We start from the raw sequence: 17,050 nt of genomic DNA on the forward strand, positions 1-17,050 counted from the left end.
CTCATATTTCCCGCAGGGTGGCATATTCCGTGCTCATATTCTCTGCAGCGGTGTTGAGAGCGCTCGGAGATGAGGGAGAAGCCATTCCGCTCTCTCTTGCCTTGATAATTGGATGGTGCAATTCAATCTACTTTGCCAGAGGATTTAAAATGCTGGGCCAGTTTTCAATAATGATTCAGAAGGTAATAATGGTTCTAGCAATAAGCAACAAAAGGTATGAAATCTCTAATCACTAACCATGATCAGTGTGAGCAAACTCTGCTGTCATTATTCTATAGTTTGACAAAAAAAAAAATCTTCTATATAGAAAAAAATGTGAAATCCTGTGGGTGGATTTAAAAAAAAGTATCACATATTCATTTTATTAACTACATACTCCTATACACCATGAATTTAGACAGAGGTGTTTGAATGGAATAATAAAATAGCTTTTCTTTGAATCTAAGTGTTTTCAATCCTTTTCCTACTTCTCATTTTGCTCTATTTTTTATTTCTGAGAAAATGATCTTAAGATTGTTGAGGACACACAGGAGCATGATTTAAAAAGGATATATGAACAAAATATAGAAATAATGAAGAAACACACATAGATCCAGTGGTTTTCTAATAAAGCACACACACAGGTAATACAAATTGTAAATACTTAATATATTTTAACCCCTTCTGATCACCCATAAGGCAAACTATACTAATATTTATGGCTTCTGTCATTGGGCAAAAGCTAACAAAAAAGAACAATAGACACATGCAAATTGTTCAGGGAGGTGGAGCTGTCTTCTCTTATCCCTGCCATGGACGTCTATACTCATGTACACTTGGGGTTTAATCGGTGCTGCTCACCTCAGATCGGAGGGTCCAATAAAAGTAAACTTCCCTGATTTAATTAGATAGTCTCGATTTTGCTGCACTGCCCTGAGGTTCCACCAAGCTGTTTTAGGGATGCAGCACACGCTGGCACAAATACATTATATAAGCGAATTACATACATTTTTACTTTATAACTCATAAAGGTTTTGTGCAGGGTAAATGACAAAATATATAGCTCCAAACAATCTATATGTTATATGCTTATGTTTATAGTTTGCATATTTTTAAGTTTTTGTTTACTTTTATTTGTCCCGCAGATCATTTTTGCAGATCTTTTGTGCTGGTTTTGCTTAGTGTTCATTATTATTATTGGCTTTAGCTCAGGTGAGAAAATAATATCATTTTATTTTTTATGATATGGGATGGGAAGAACTGGCTTTGGGGCATAGCAAATGACAAAGGTGCTTATTCACTGACTATACTAGGAGCTTACAAATGGAGACGCGTGTGGCTAGTATGAGAATCAGGGCCGAGTTTATATGCAGGGCAAAAGGGGCAGCTTACTTGAGCTCAGGTTTACTTTAGAGGGCCACGACAGCTGTACTTTGGGCTCCCTCAATAGCTGCAATAGTCTGCAGGTAGAGATCTGTACAGCTTCCTCCTAGAACCTGCCTTGGGGTTTGAGGGATATGACTTTATATCCACAAGCCCAGCACTGGGCTACATGCAAAAGTAATGCATTCTCATACTTTGAAAAACACATAAAATGTCTATAATTCATATAACCAGGAATTCATTGATCTGATTTCTGTATTACTTTGAACCTCCACAGCATTTTATGTCATGTGTCAGACTCTGGAGCTGGACAGTGATTCGTACCTAAAAGACTTTTCCCTGACATTGTATGCTGCGATTGAGATGATGATGGGGCTGACTGATTTGCCTCTGCCTATGGATGCCTCCACACCTTTGATCTATATTATATATTCCATATATATGGTGTTTGTGTACCTTCTATTGCTAAACATGCTGATAGCAATGATGGATAATACATACTGGCGAATAGCACATGAGAGAGAAGAATTATGGAAAATACAGGTATGTATCTGTAGATACTAGCCTCACGATGTCTAAAGTGTGAGTCTGACTTTGCTAATAAGTTACTGATACTTCTGAAAGGCTTGGCAAGAAGCTATACGCATCTAGTCCATTAAAGCTATAGGAGAACTCACACAAGGCAACCACAGTCCAGCTGCCTAGTGAAGTGGGACCTGTGCAATGGGGCTAAACAAGCACTATGTTCACTGGCTTTGGCACCTTGGTCTTGGGGGAAATATTAATCTAGCTCTGGCTGTAAAGATTAACACAGGTGACCATATACATTTAAGGAATTAGGAACACCAAAGCCACTGTGCTTCTGAAAACACGAGAAAATAAATCCAAGCTCATTTTTATTTTGAACTAATGAGGGCTATTATTTTTGTGACTCAAACCCACTATCCTTCCATTCTCTCTGTAGATAGCTGCTACCATTCTCGTTCTTGAACGTCATGTTCCAAGGTTCCTTAAAGTACGCACTGGGATTCCAGGGAGCTCCTTGGGTCTGGATGATGGCAAGTGGTATATTGGGTGAGATACTGTAAGATGAGAACACCAGTCCTTCAGAAAAATGTACTGTTTGACTTCATGCTCGTTAAAGATATGTTACATAGTAATGACTAAGAAGAGTCACCTGAGATCTTACAATCATACTTCCTCTAAATGGGTTGTTATGTACATTGTAACTACTGTTGTTTTTTCATTAGTTGCTTTGGGAAGACTTTTAAAAGCACCCTTTAAGATGTGTTAAAAATGTCCATGCAACATGGCCTCATATATATTCACGTATAATTTAGATATTACATTTTAGAAATAATTTAAATTTATGGCATGATTTTTGTACATTTACATACATAGTCAGTGTCCTGGAATAGGGATGTAATTTACACATTAATATATATTTTTTAAATGAACTTTCATATAACACATTATACGTATTAAGAAAGCTTTAGCTTATAAAACTCTCAGTGTCTAAAAACATGATGCTCATATAGACAAGATATATCTCTACAAACAGGGCCGGCCCTACCATGGACCAGAGTGGGGCAATTGCCCCAGGCGGCACTTTTGAAGAGGCAGCACTGTGCTGCCCCAAGCGCCTTTTTTTTACGCGGAGAAGAGAGAGGGGCGCCGAGTGGTTTTCTCTTATCAAGTTGTCAGTACCTGCTCGTCGCCTCTCGTTCTCCTCTGTGAGCCTTCTAGCTCGGTCTTTGTGCCGGCTTGTAATGCTGAGCGCCGGAATATGACGTCATTTCCAGGACTCTCGCAGGACTGCTGAAAGGTAAGTGAAGTACAAAGGGGGGAGGGTAGACAATAGGGAGGGAGGGGGGTAGATAATGAGAAGGTAGGGAGAGGAAGGGTAGATAAAAAGCGGGGGGCGGCATTTCAAACTTCGCCCCAGGCGGCATTATGTCTTGGGCTGGCCCTGTCTACAAACTGCAAATCTACTTCATTAAAAATAACTTAACTACATGTTACAGAGGCCATGGTTTTTATATTACATTTTGTTTAAGAGTGCATCACAAAGGGATGGGATTCAACAAGGACTCTTTAGACCATTCATATAGATAAAAACTCCAGGCAGATTCAGAGGAACACACACACACACACACATCTTTATTTGGGTGCAAAGCCAGGTCTTTTATACATACTAGAACAGTAGGGGGATCATTAAACAATTGATAATTATTTAAATTAGGCTTTGGAACACGTTAACTAATAAACAGAGGGAGTTACACACAAAAAATCCCACAAATCAGTAAGATTATGACACGCCCTTAGGGTGAGGATAAGGTGGCTCATGGGAGAATTGCCTCCACTATCCAGAGAGGAGGGCAACCAACAGAAAAAGTGCCTGCCTTCTACTGAATGGGGATCGGGAGAGGCTCCCCCAGTCTAACCTTTATTAAAGGTGGTTGGCCGATGCTGATCCTGGTATGCTTCACCTCCTGTTGGTCACCATCACTGCCATCACACCTCCCATATCCATCACAGCAACCTACCCTGGAAAGTACCCAAGTATGCAAATAAGACCATGACATTTATAGACAATGCTTCTATAGACTGGTGGCTTCTATTTGGTCTTATTCGCACTCCATGACTCTCCTTTGTGAAAGTTTTGTATTGTAGGACATCTTATGTTTCACTTTGGTGCTTTGATTTATTTGTTGGACCTACTGAGCATGTGTGAGTTTTTAATTACCAATGTTATAATACTTTATTAATAATACCATACCGAAAGCGAGATCTATGGTCTCCTGGTATTCAGTGAAATAATTGTTGACACTTTTAGTTTTAATAGCATGGTGAGTGTATTCCCCCCATTGAGAATTCTTATTTTGAATGTGTCTTTTATCGGAAATAAGCCGTTGGGAATCGCACCTCCTGTTTCTGAGTGCCTAAGCATCCTTTTTGATGTAACAGCATATAATGCAGTAGCAGCTGCAAACAGAAGCAAATAATTAACGCCATTTAAAAAAAGGGCAGCAGTAGACAATTATTAATTTTGCCAACTCACATAAAATATGACATTCACTTTCGGTCGCCAGATCAACAGAAAAGGCATTAAATTATAATGAATATAAAGAGGCTACGAAAATAATAAAGGTAATTGGGAATTTCAATTATGAAGAGTATATAGACACACTAGGTTTATTTTTAAAAGAGGCTCTTCAGGGGTGACCTTTTCACAGTTTGCAAATACATTCAAGGTCCGTGTAATCATATCGCAAGAGAAACACTGATCCCTTGGATAGAACAAATACGAAGAAGCCGCCTGTCACAATTAAATGAGCTGAATTACCATGTTACACGGAGAAAGACATTCTTTACAGTGAGGGCAGTAAAGCTATGCAACGCGGAGGTGGTGGCCATAGGCTGGTTGGATACTCTTAAGTAGATCAGATGTAAGTGACTAGGAAGAACATTCATAGTTATTTTTTGTTAATTAAATTGAAGTGATGGATCTAAAGGTTAACCTGAAATATCCTTCGAGTAAGTAAGTAGTTGTCCTCCTTTTGGGCAAAATTAGCATTTATTTAATGGGGTTAATGTTTAACTCTCTGCCCTTCACAGTCACCACCACAGTGCCCTGTAAATCATAATGCAATAGGCCATCCTATTTCATAGAGCCTATTGAAACTCTGACATTGTCTTTTTTTTCCTCTTAGGGTTGAAGAAATATTGAAGGAAAACAGCACTGAAAATATTAAGGGCTCGACTGCTTTATCCAATCAACCCATTGTTTGCTGGAATTTGATCCGAAAAAACATTTCAAGAATTAGCAGTACGAGTGACTTTACAGAATCCACCTCATTATAGAATCTTGACCTAACGTTTCATGATAATGGGATTTGGTTAAGAAATACAGAGTTGTGCAAAATCTGTTCATAAACGCATTTAACACAACAATTGAGCTTAACGCATTTGTTATTTAAAAAGAAAAGCTACTGACAGAAGTTGGCATAAAGTCTCGAGTATTCGCCACGTAGGAGTAGGTTTTATTTGGTCTCAGTTCTTCATCACTGGTTCAATATCAGCATATGAGCTGTTTGCCATGGCACATACATTAATCTCCTCAAGGCTAGATTACTGCAATGGACTCTGTGTTTGGATGCTCTTGTAACTCATTTGCAGGCTGAGCCTAGTGCAGAATGCAGAAATGAGACTGCAGCTCTGAAGGGAATTGATCAATGAGAGGTATTCAGTGGCACAGAGCGAGCTGAGAACGGGTAGCTGGTTCATTTAGGAATGTATATTGATTTTGTCACAAATGACATATCCACCCATGTTTGCCCTTCATCCCTTTTAGAAGACTGCCATCAGCCGGGGCACTTTATTCTAACTTTACCAGCTGATTAAAGTTTCAGGTCAGATACTTGTTTATATGGTGCTGACATATACCAAAGCACGGCTCAACTAGACCAGATGCCATTGGCAGATTCCAGGTTAATGAGCAGCAATTGCACTCCAGATATGTATAATTAAGGACAGGACTTATTAATGCAAACTTATTTTATTTATGGGTAAACATGACAGAATACATTTATAGATGATGAGTCCATTCATATGTATTACTTTTTATTTTTCTTATTACAATGTTGCAGAAGTTTATTTTCACATTTTGGAACACTATTGTCGAAATGCAGACAAAATAATTTATTTAAGATAGTTTATTTTATTGTTTTATATATATATATACTCACTGGCCACTATTAGTTACACTTTGCTAGTACCGGGTTGGACCCCCATGTGCCTTCAGAACTGCCTTCATTCTTCGTGGCATACTTTCTACAAGGTGCTGGGAAACATTCCTCTGAGATTTTGATCCATATGGACATGATGGCATCACGCAGTCACTGCAAATTTGCCGGCTGAACATCAATGATGCAAATCTCCCGTTCCACTACATCCATAATGTGCTCTATTGGATTAAGATTTGGTGACTGTGGGAGCCATTGGGGTACAGTGAACTCATGTTCAAGAAACCAGTTCGAGATGATGTGAGTTTTGTGACATGATGCAGTATCCTGCTGGAAGTAGCCATCAGAGGATGGGTACACTGTGTTTTTATAAAGGGATGGACATGGTCAGCAACAATACTCAGGTAGGCTGTCACATTTAAATGATGCTCAATTAGTACTAAGGGGCCCAAAGTGTGCCAAGAAAATGTCCCCCACACCATTACACCACCACCAGCAGCCTGAACCTTTGATACGAGGCAGGGTGGACCCATGCTTTCACGTTGTTTATGCCAAACATCTGGATATCGCAGCTGGAATCGAGACTCTTCAGACCAGGCAACATTCTTCCAGTCTTCCAGACCAGCCCGTCTGGCACCAACAACCATGCCACGTTCAAAGTCACTTAAATCCCCTTTCTTCCCCGTTCTGAAGCTCGGTTTGATCTTCAGCAAGTTGTCTTGACCACGTCTACACGTCTCTGGTTGAGCCTGAGATGTCTCAGATATCAGAGATATATAATAAATTACTTGTGTTGACTTTTGCCTGAAAAATCCCTTTAAGTGCATCATTTTTGGATTTGTATATACAGTTGGCGAACAGCACCAGTGTTAATAAGTTTTGTGTTAAGTCCACAGAGTGCAGAAGATATATATATATATATATATATATATATATATATATATATATATTGTATATATGTATACACAAAGTTGTCAACACTGTTTATCTGGAACCTTTACTGTACAAATGACCATAATTCTTTACAAAATCGTACACTTTCTTATTAGAAAATGGCTGTCCTCTTCCGCTGACCAGTCCTCTGGAAGTTTAGAAATTCCATCTAATGTTTTCAAGTTTGGCAATATAGAAAACACTCTGAAAAGAATTAAAAAAGGGAAAAATATAGTGATGCGCTGTATTCTCCCTCTGTTAGTACTTAAGTGCTTCTTTTTTTTTTTTTTTTTTTTTTTTTTTAGAATATTTAAAAAAAATAACGTCTACCTGGTTATTTTAAATGTTATACTATTCAAATGCCATTAGTGTTTTAAGAAATTCTGAGGGATAAAACATTTATTTATTTATTTCTATTTGAAATATAGTGTCTATAGATGTTTATGACACAACATTTGGCCCATTTAGAGCAACCTCTTCCATCATGAAAGCATCTCATGTGTTTAATAAAAAAAGACATGGAGTGTGCTGTATACACTGAGCTGTAAGTTATACCTCTACAGGCTTATATACCCCATGACTGCATATATTAAGCAGGTGGCTGCCCGCCTATGATCTACGGGCCACCACCTGAACCTGAGGACCAAAGATGCTTCTTACTTAATTATAACTCTTGATGAGTAATTATTTAAATGTAACCACTAGACATTCGTGATATATGTCAGTGGGTTAGCATTGTTTTAAGTAACCCCTAGCCTCCTACTCATTCTACACTAGTTTCCCCTACCATTTGACTGTCCCAATTCTTTATTCCCTGGCCCCAATCCCTCCTTTAATTAATCCAGTTTCCTTTACCTCTTTTACAGTCTACTTGTTCATTCTTTCATCTCCTTTTGCTGCAATTCTTTTTTTCCCTTAACTCCCTTTTTTATTCTCCTCTTCCTCTTTTTATACTTCTTTATTTTCCTATTCTTGCTTCCAGGGTAATACAAATCTTCGTGTTGTTTAATTTTCTCTTTCCAGTAGCCTTTTCCATTCTTCTTAAAAACATTGTATCACCTTCTAGTCTCATGCTTTCTCTTTCCCAAAGATCTATACCCTACTTTTCCCTATCTCAGACCCCTAGTCTCCCTCATATTGAAAAGATAGTATTAGTGATGTGGTGAGGGAGTGAGAGGTCTACAGGCAAAGTTTGAGAGCCCGCTATGTACAGTAAAAATGATTTCTGTGCTGTCACATATGTGGAGAATTTTAAACTCCAGTAAACCGATCTCTATACACTGTATACAGTTTGTTACCACATATTTTGGGGCTTTTCAGAAAAAGAATAACATCATGACAATTGTCAAAAAAACAAGACGATGCTTACTGTACTCTGTAGTCTTCTAAAAATTCACATGGATTTGACTTCAGAACAAGGGATCCAAGTGGTGTCAGCCTCAAATCTGACAGCCCGCTTAGTGTTTCAATATTATTTTCTGCAAGGGACAGATGCTGAATTGCAGGAAGTTTTGGCAGCTGCTTAAAGGACGTAAAGTGATTTTTGTTCAAATTCAATTCTTTGCACCTGCACATCAGAAATGTATGTTCATTTTAATAATTCAGCACTAGTGAAACATATTTGATATCAGAAGGTGGTAAGAAAAAAGGGATTGTAAAGCAAGTCTTCTATTTTCTATGAATGTTGGGCTTTTTTTATACTATATGACCAAAAGTATGTGGACACCGCTCCTGTGGCTAACGTGTAGAAAATCAACCACATTAGCATGAGATCTCAGTAAACAGTTAACAGCATAATGGGTTGTAGTGAAGAGCTCATTGCCTTTAAGTGTGGCAGTGTCATAAAATGCCACGTTTGCCGCAAGTCAGTTTATGAAAGTTCTGCCCTGCTAGATCTGCCCCTGCCCACTGTAAGCGACTCTACAAGTGCTGAAGGGCATAGCACCTAACACTCGCCTGTCCTCTGTAGCATTAGTTATTGTAGCATTAATGTGCATCGGGGGCAGCATTGTTGGAACAGTTGAAACCTGATTAGTGACGTAACACTTTAATGTAGACTAGATGGGGAGGCATTCTTAATACACATAGAAACGGAAACTAGAGGGTAAATGAACAAAATGCATTCTTCCGACTTTGTGGCACTAGTTTGAGGAAGGTCCTTTCCTGTTCCAGCATGACTATGTCCCTGTGCACAAAGCAAGGTCCATATAGACATGATTTGATGGTTATGTTGTGCAGAAGCTCATGTGGCCTTTACAGAGCCCTGACCTTAAACCTATTAAACACCTTTGGGATGAACTGGAATGCCGATTGCGAGCAAGGCCTTCTCGTCCAACATCAGTACCTGACCTCCAAAATCTCGTGGAAAATATGGGGCCAACTCAATATTAACGCAAATAGGCGTGATGGTCAGGTGCCCACATACTCTTGGTGATATATATGTGTCTGCTTAATTTACCTTCACAATTTAAGGTGAACTGTCACTATTATAGCTTTTAGCATAATTAAATTCATTTATTAAAATATTAAACCTACAGCTTTTTGTCGGTCTGTGTAATTATCTTATAGATTTTAATTATAAAGTATATGGCACTGAAACTAAAATATGTCTCAATATGGCGCAGCTAGCATTATCTAATAAATGTGATGTCCTGAAGTACTCTCATTTTTCCTCATCCACACTTGCAAAGGCTGCCTGAATTAATCAATACAAGTTACGATAGAAGAGACAATGGGAGGGAAATGCAGAGCATGCATCCTGAGAACAGTTAAGATTGGTGCTTGTGGTATACACACAATATTGGGATTCTTACATATGTTTTTTGGCAAAGTTTAATCTAACATAGTTTAATCTTACATGTTTATTCATGTTATTAACCCCTTAAGGACCAGGCTGTGTTTTACCTTTTGTACCATTGGGACCGAGGCTGTTTTAACACTTTTGCGGTGTTCGTGTTTAGATGTAATTTTCTCTTCACTCATTTAGTGAACCCACACAAATTATATGTTGTTTTTTTCAGCACAAGAAGGGCTTTCTTCAGATACCATTGTTTTAATCATATTATCTAATTTCCCATAAAAAAAAATAATAAAATATGATGAAAAATGTAAAAAAAAACACATTTTCTGACTTTTACCCCAAAAATCTTTTACTCATCCAAAAAAGCTAATGAAAAAACCTACTAAATATATTCTACTATTTGTCCTGAGTTTAGAAATACCCAATGTTTTTATGTTTTTTTGCTTTTTTCTGCACGTTATGGAGCATTAAGTACAAGTAGCGTTTTACTATTTCAAAACCATTTTTTCCAAATCTGGTAATTCTTCCCCCCATGTGCCATTTCGGGTATCTTTGAAGCCGGCCAATGCAATTTACCCCATCAAATCATATATTTTTGAAAACTAGACACCCCAAGGTATTTCAAATGCTACAATTTTAACTCTTTCCATGCACTAATTCTACCATCAGCCTTTGTCAAACTTTGTGGTAGTAATTTATTTTGTGTTTTTTTATCGCTAAAATTGTTCTTCAGGTATGGATTTACAGCTCCTGGTATACATCACTTTCAAACAACACCCCAATATGTGTTCAGCAACATCTCCCGAGTACAGTGATACCCCTCATGCATGGGTTTGTTGGGTTGTTTGGGAGGTAAAACGCCACATTTAGGAAGTGCACATTTTTTAACTTGGAACTTTTACCTCTGGTCATTCTGCCCCCATGTCCTAATAGGACCATCTTTGAAGCCGGCTAATTCAATTTACCCCATCAAACCATATATTTTTGAAAACTAGACACCCCAAGGTATTTCAAATGCTAGTATTTTAACCCTTTCCATGCATGAGATTCTACCACCAGCCTTTGCCACACTTTGTGTTAGTATTTTTTTGGTATTTTTTTTTACACAAATTGTACTTTGGGTATACATTTATAGCTCCAGGTATACGTCACTATCAAACAACACCCTAATATGTGTTCAACAACATCTCTCGAGTACAGTGATACCACCCATGCATGGGTTTGACTGCTGTTTGGGGTTAAAAGGCCACATTTGGGAAGTGCGCTTTTTTCCCCCTATTTTGGTCAGTCTATTACTGTTAGCAATCACACTCCTATCATGCCAAGTCAGCCAGTACATGCTGGTACAGGGTGGCTGTAAGTGATGTGCAGACCCCATACTGCTGGCAGCATCAATACACAAGGGGGCAGCTAGCTAGGTTTCAGCATGTACTGGCTGACTTGACATGATATGAGTGTGATTGCTAACAGCAATCACAGTCCCATCATGCCTAGGTTCCAGCACTTACACATCCATGCTATCACACACACACTCATTCATTCATTTACTCATTCATTCACAGATTCATTCCCTCAATCACGCATACTCATTCAAACACCCTCCCCACCCCCTTACCTGCACTGCAGCTCCTCGATGCCGCTCACAGACTTCAGCAGGGGGCGCGGCCTCCCTCTGCGTTCTCTCGTACTGCACAGAGGAAGCAGGACTGGAGCAGAGTCATGTAATGTCACGTGAACTCTGCTGGGTTCCGCTTGCTCTTTGCAGTACAAAAGACCCTCCCACTGGTAAGTAGCGGGGCTCTTGTTGTAGCAGGGCTTGAGGCACGGCCCGCGTAAGATCGGTTGCCCTGGCTGGTGTCGCGGGCCGCATTTGGCCCGCGGGCCGCATGTTGGACGCCCCTGCCCTAGAGTGCCAGCTACATAGGAGACATGTTGTATATAAAATGAGCTCAGGATGCCAGACAGTGGCATACATAGGGGGGGTCCACCCTTGCTGGCACAGACCTCCAGCAGGGGCGTAAGACTTGTCCAACCCATTTTAAGCTGCTATTTGTGGGTAATACCTGCAGTTAGTGGCACGGAGAGCAAGGTCTGGCCGCTCTTCCCGAAAGAAGCCTCTGGAAAGGTAAGGGATTGAGTGGTAGGAGGGTTAGCGTGATAGCGAGGTGATGGGGGTGGTGAGAGAAAATGTGAGGGAGGGAGACAATGAGATAATTTAGAAAGGAGTTAGAGAGAGAGTGAGTATGTATACATGCATGTATGTAACAGTCAACGTACATGTGTTAGAAGGAGTGTGAGCATGACTGTATGTGTGTGTTGTGAGTGACTGTGTTAGCAGGAATATGTATTTGTAAGTCTGTGTGTATCAGCATGAGTGTGTATGTGTGTGTGTTAGGTTGAGTGTGTTTGTGTAAGTCTGTATGGTTATGTTTCAGTATATTAGTTTGAGTATGAATGTGTAAGACTGTGTGTATTAGCATGAGTGTGTATGTGTAAACGTGTGTTAGCATGATTGTGTATCTGTGCATGTTAGCATGTGTGTGTTAACATGTAAATATGTGTGTTAACATGAATAAGTAAATGTGTGTTTGAGTGTGTCTTAGTTTACCCATGTTTGTTGAATGATTGTGCACGTATGTGCGAGAGTTTGTAAAATGTGTACAACTGTGTATGTTAAAGAGATGGATGCTGCAAGGGCTCAATAGGGCCACTTGGCTTTGCCTACCCCCAGGGCCAAAAGGTGCCAGCCCTTCTCACACTCTCTTCCAGCATGCTGTGTCTGACTGATCCAGCATGGAGGAAATGACATCACATCCACTTCCTGCATGTTGAATCAGTCTGCACATAGCACAGAAGAAGAGAGACACACACCACTCCTGCAGGTAAGTGTTGTGAGCAGGGGCACAAGCAGGCTGTTTAGGGGCTAAGATGGCTAAGATCGCTAAGCTTTGTCTGTGTGGCAAGTCTCTAGATAGTGTCAAGTAAGTAATGGGGATGCAGAAAGGGAGAAGAGATGCTGGGAAAAAGGAGGGAAACCTATTATTGCAAACATTACATTTTATGTGGGTGTTTTTTAAATTTTTATGTGTGGGGGGTTGCCAAATATAGAGTTCAGCCTGGGTGTCAAATATTAAAAGTAAGCCCCTGATGTCAGATACATATGTCTTATGTAGTGGCACTGTGCTGTGTGATCGCTAAAAATATTTTTCTGTAAGTTAGTGGGACTGTTTTTTTGGCTACTGAGGCTATTACCAGCCTTATTCTACCTCCCCATAGTAGGTTTTGTTGTGAGACGTGCTGGTCAGTACGCAAGAAAATTGTCTAATCCATTCTAACATGCAGGGATCAATAACTGTGAGAGCACATATTAAACTAGTAATTTTAAAATAATGCTAGCCATCTTGCAAATCCAACTGTTACATACCTTGGCAGATGTATGGCACTCAAGTCTTTTAAATCATTATCAACCAACCAGAGTCTCTCTACCCTTATCATTCTTCGAAGTATCCTTTGAAAGTTTCTTTGTTGATAAGGGTCCCCAAGCCCTTGGTAGGAAAGGTTAACATTCTATAAAAGAAAGAAAAAGTAGGCCTTTTGTGATTCTATAATAATATCAAGAGCCTTGGAGTTCTTATATTTTTAAACATTAAATTTTCAATGCTCAATTTTAAAAAATATATAATACTGATAAGCTACACTCACTGGCCACTTTATTAGGTACACCTAGGACCGGGTTGGACCCCCTTGTGCCTTCAGAGCTGCCTTCATTCGTGCCATACTTTCAAGAGGTGCTGGAAACATTGCTCAGAGATTTTGGTCCATACCGGCATGATGGCATCACGCAGTTGCTGCAGATTTGTCGGCTGCATATCCATGATGTGAATCTCCCATTCCACCACATCCCAAAGGTGCTCTATTGAATTGAGATCTGGTGACTGTGGATGCCATTGGAGTACAGTAAACTCATTGTCATGTTCAAGAAACCTGTTTGAGATGATGTGAGCTTTGTGACAGGGTGCATTATCCTGCTGGAAGTAGCCATCAGAAGATGTGTACACTGTGGTGATGAAGGGATGGACATGGTCAGCAACAATACTCAGGTAGGCTGTCGCGTTTAAACAATGCTCAATTAGTACTAAGGGGCCCATAATGTGCCAAGAAAATGTCCTCCACACCATTACACAACCACCACCAGCCTGAACTGTTGATACAAGGCAGGATGGATCCATGCTCATCAGACTGTGCAATGTTTTTCCAGTCTTCCATTGTCTGATTTTGGTGAGCCTGTGCGAATTGTAGCCTCAGTTTCCTTTTCTTAGCTGACAGGAGTGTCTCCCGGTGTGGTCTTCTGCTGCTGTAGCCCATTTGCTTTATGGTTCGATGTGTTACTGTTACCTTTCTGTCACTTCGAACCAGTCTGCACATTCTCCTCTGACCTCTGACATCAACAAGGCATTTGGTCCACACAACTGCCGCTTACTGGATAGTTTCTCTTTTTCAGACCATTCCCTGTTAACCCCTAGAGATGGTTGTGCATGAAAATCCCAGTAGATCAGCAGTTTCTGAAATACTCAGACTGGCCATGCCGCGTTCAAAGTCACTTAAATAACGTTTCTTCCCCGTTCTGATGCCCAGTTTGAACTTCGGCAAGTTGTCTTGACCACGTCTTCATGCCTAAATGCATTGAGTTGCTATTAGCTATTTGTGTTAACAAGTAATTGAACAGGTATACCTAATAAAGTGGCCAGTGAATGTATAAATATATATTATAAACAAAGATTAAATTGAAGCCATATTTCCTATATTTTTAATATCTGATAAATTGCACTCTCCCTCTTGTTTTACTTTTTTCTTTTCCCAGAGTGTAATTACCTTTTGTGAATTGGTTAGGTATGAACCTTAAGTAATGATAATAAATAATTTGTATGTCTCAAACACGGAATTTTACTGAACTTATGTGTAAGAATAGCAGAGACACAATAGTTATGTATGACTCTACGAGCTACAAAGAAAAGCAAATCCTCCGTGTCTGATTTATAGTTCTTATTTATGCTGCAATATGAACTATATGTTTTGGGTTTTTCTTTTCCTTCATTCAATAAATATAAAAGAAATGCAGCTACAGCATTCCAAGCTTCATTTAATTCTTCAGATAAGTGTATAAAAATAAATTATTATTTTTTTTAAGCAATGTTTATGGAGATTATTTTCTTTCCAAGGTTTCCAGAGGCCCTTTAGCAAGAGCATTGTTGGGACAATGTTTATCATGGCACAAACAGAGAGATTTGTGGAGTGTTATATTTGGAATCATCAGAATAAACACTAATTTGTTTTTTTCTTTGTGATGATTATTCCAAATGTAGCTCTTTTTCTCTACAATTGTTCTGCTTTTGCCTTTTGTCTTATGTAAAACCTGAATCATTTTGCCCATACATTTTCTGTAACAAAATGTTTTTTCTGTAGTATCAATTTATGAACATAAGGAGTTTAGGAGTATGAAATTTAGCCTTTGAAAATAGATTTTACCTTATTTTCAAAACAGAAAGGCAATCTACCTGAAACAGAATAGTAAATACCTTCTGTCCTTTCTTCCCAGGGGTGAACGTTATTAAAAATAACTGCATGGGGTTCAGATTATATTTTACATACTGTCACACCCTTCAGATTTGTGGTAATGGAATATTAGATTTTTTTAATTATTAATATTTATTGATTTACATAGTGCCATCATATTCTGCAGTGCTGTACAATGGGAGACAGAATATAACAAGTAGTATATCACATAACCATTTGAGTTTACAGAAACAGTAGGTTGTTATATGATGTTCCTCTTGCCATGCAACACCAGGATAGCTGTGTCGGGAAGCTGGTGGTAACTAAGCAGGGAAGCCGTGAGAACAGACCTTTGTGCTACAATATCACGTGTGAAACCAAACCGGAGACTATGCTATAGCCAAAAAAGGGCTGCCAAGGTTGGTAGGGGGGAATTGTCCCATAGGATGCATAGATTTAAAGGTTTTAGGACAGTATGGAACGTTTGAGTGTGTTTTACCTTCAATTCCGCATACAACTACTAGGATTTCTAAAGTTCCTTCCGAGATATATCTCCTATCCCTGTACAATATGCATCCACAAATAACTTGCCTCTACTAAAAAAAAGATTCTTATCAAGGATCCTGCCTACATTCCCACCCCTGAACTGTAGGTGCCCTTTTAGTTGTTTGAGTAGGTCCATCATACATTTTAAGCCCTACATGAATCTCAAATGATTTTTTGGGTCATCATAAAGAAATAAACCTCCTTTCGAGCCGTTAATCCATGAACTGTGAAAAAAAAGATTTATGCTTTCGAAAACATAATTCCATTTTGCTGCCAGGTACATTCTCATATCTAACATATTCATGTAACATCTATGATCAAACAAGGAATGTCAGAGTTTGTTTGGAATGCTTTGGATGAAGCAGACAAGTGTTCCGACTATTTTAGGCACAGAGGCTTATCTTGTTGAACAAATGTCTTAAAAATACAAACGCACAGCAGTAGACTTATATTCTTATGACAGATCTTTTTAAAATGGTTTGTGAGTTTTCTGGTGTCAAGCAAGTAATAATATTCCTGTTTTATACCCTTACCAAAGAGTTCTCCCAGTTTTCCTGCAGCCTTCTTCTCCAAATCTCCTTATCAGTTATGTGTGTTTCCTCCTGAAAGTAATGTGCTTCTCCTCTTAATAGAAGTTCATCGGCTGGGGGGCCTATGCTTGTAAGAAAAAAATGTGCATGCGGAGAACAGAAGAAGGAAACATTAAGAATTCTGAAATAAATTTGGCAAAAAAATGTAGGTCAAAAAGGTAAGAAGTGGTAGAATGGGAAAGATATTAGCAGGAATGCATTAAGTTTCATTTACAGATAAGAGCATTCTTACTTTACCTTCTCTTACTCGAGGACAACGAATTTGAGTCCCCTGAATATCGTGTTCTTTTAACTTGTGCCAAGTTAGATATTTGAACGCGTCACATGGAAGCTTAAAAGCAGAGAAAAAAGCCAGCTAATTATTTTTTGAAGTGTTTTCATGTATATTCTAGCAACACTTGAAAATGATTCAAACGCAAAGAGCTACACTTTGATATCACCAAAGTCATAGAAGGACAATTATTTGAGATTAAATTCACACGTTTGAATTACATATGAATACCCACCCCCCTTGGGGCCTG

The 17,050-nt window shown here is 39.0% G+C and overlaps 1 protein-coding gene across 1 annotated transcript in view; it reads left to right on the forward strand.

Moving 5' to 3' along the window:
* LOC128484538 (transient receptor potential cation channel subfamily V member 6-like) overlaps positions 1 to 5,310 on the forward strand; it is a 29,751-nt gene extending 24,441 nt beyond the window's left edge. Inside the window, exons 12-16 of the mRNA XM_053460956.1 lie at positions 17 to 182; positions 1,125 to 1,191; positions 1,640 to 1,905; positions 2,327 to 2,436; positions 5,076 to 5,310. Of these exons, the coding sequence (XP_053316931.1) occupies positions 17 to 182; positions 1,125 to 1,191; positions 1,640 to 1,905; positions 2,327 to 2,436; positions 5,076 to 5,226 (760 nt within the window). The 3' untranslated portion in view covers positions 5,227 to 5,310. The remainder of the gene's footprint in view (positions 1 to 16; positions 183 to 1,124; positions 1,192 to 1,639; positions 1,906 to 2,326; positions 2,437 to 5,075) is intronic.
* The last annotated feature ends 11,740 nt before the right edge of the window (positions 5,311 to 17,050 follow it).

Source organism: Spea bombifrons, chromosome 3 (genome assembly GCF_027358695.1).
Source record: "Spea bombifrons isolate aSpeBom1 chromosome 3, aSpeBom1.2.pri, whole genome shotgun sequence".
In the NCBI taxonomy this organism is placed as follows: Eukaryota; Metazoa; Chordata; class Amphibia; order Anura; family Pelobatidae; genus Spea; species Spea bombifrons.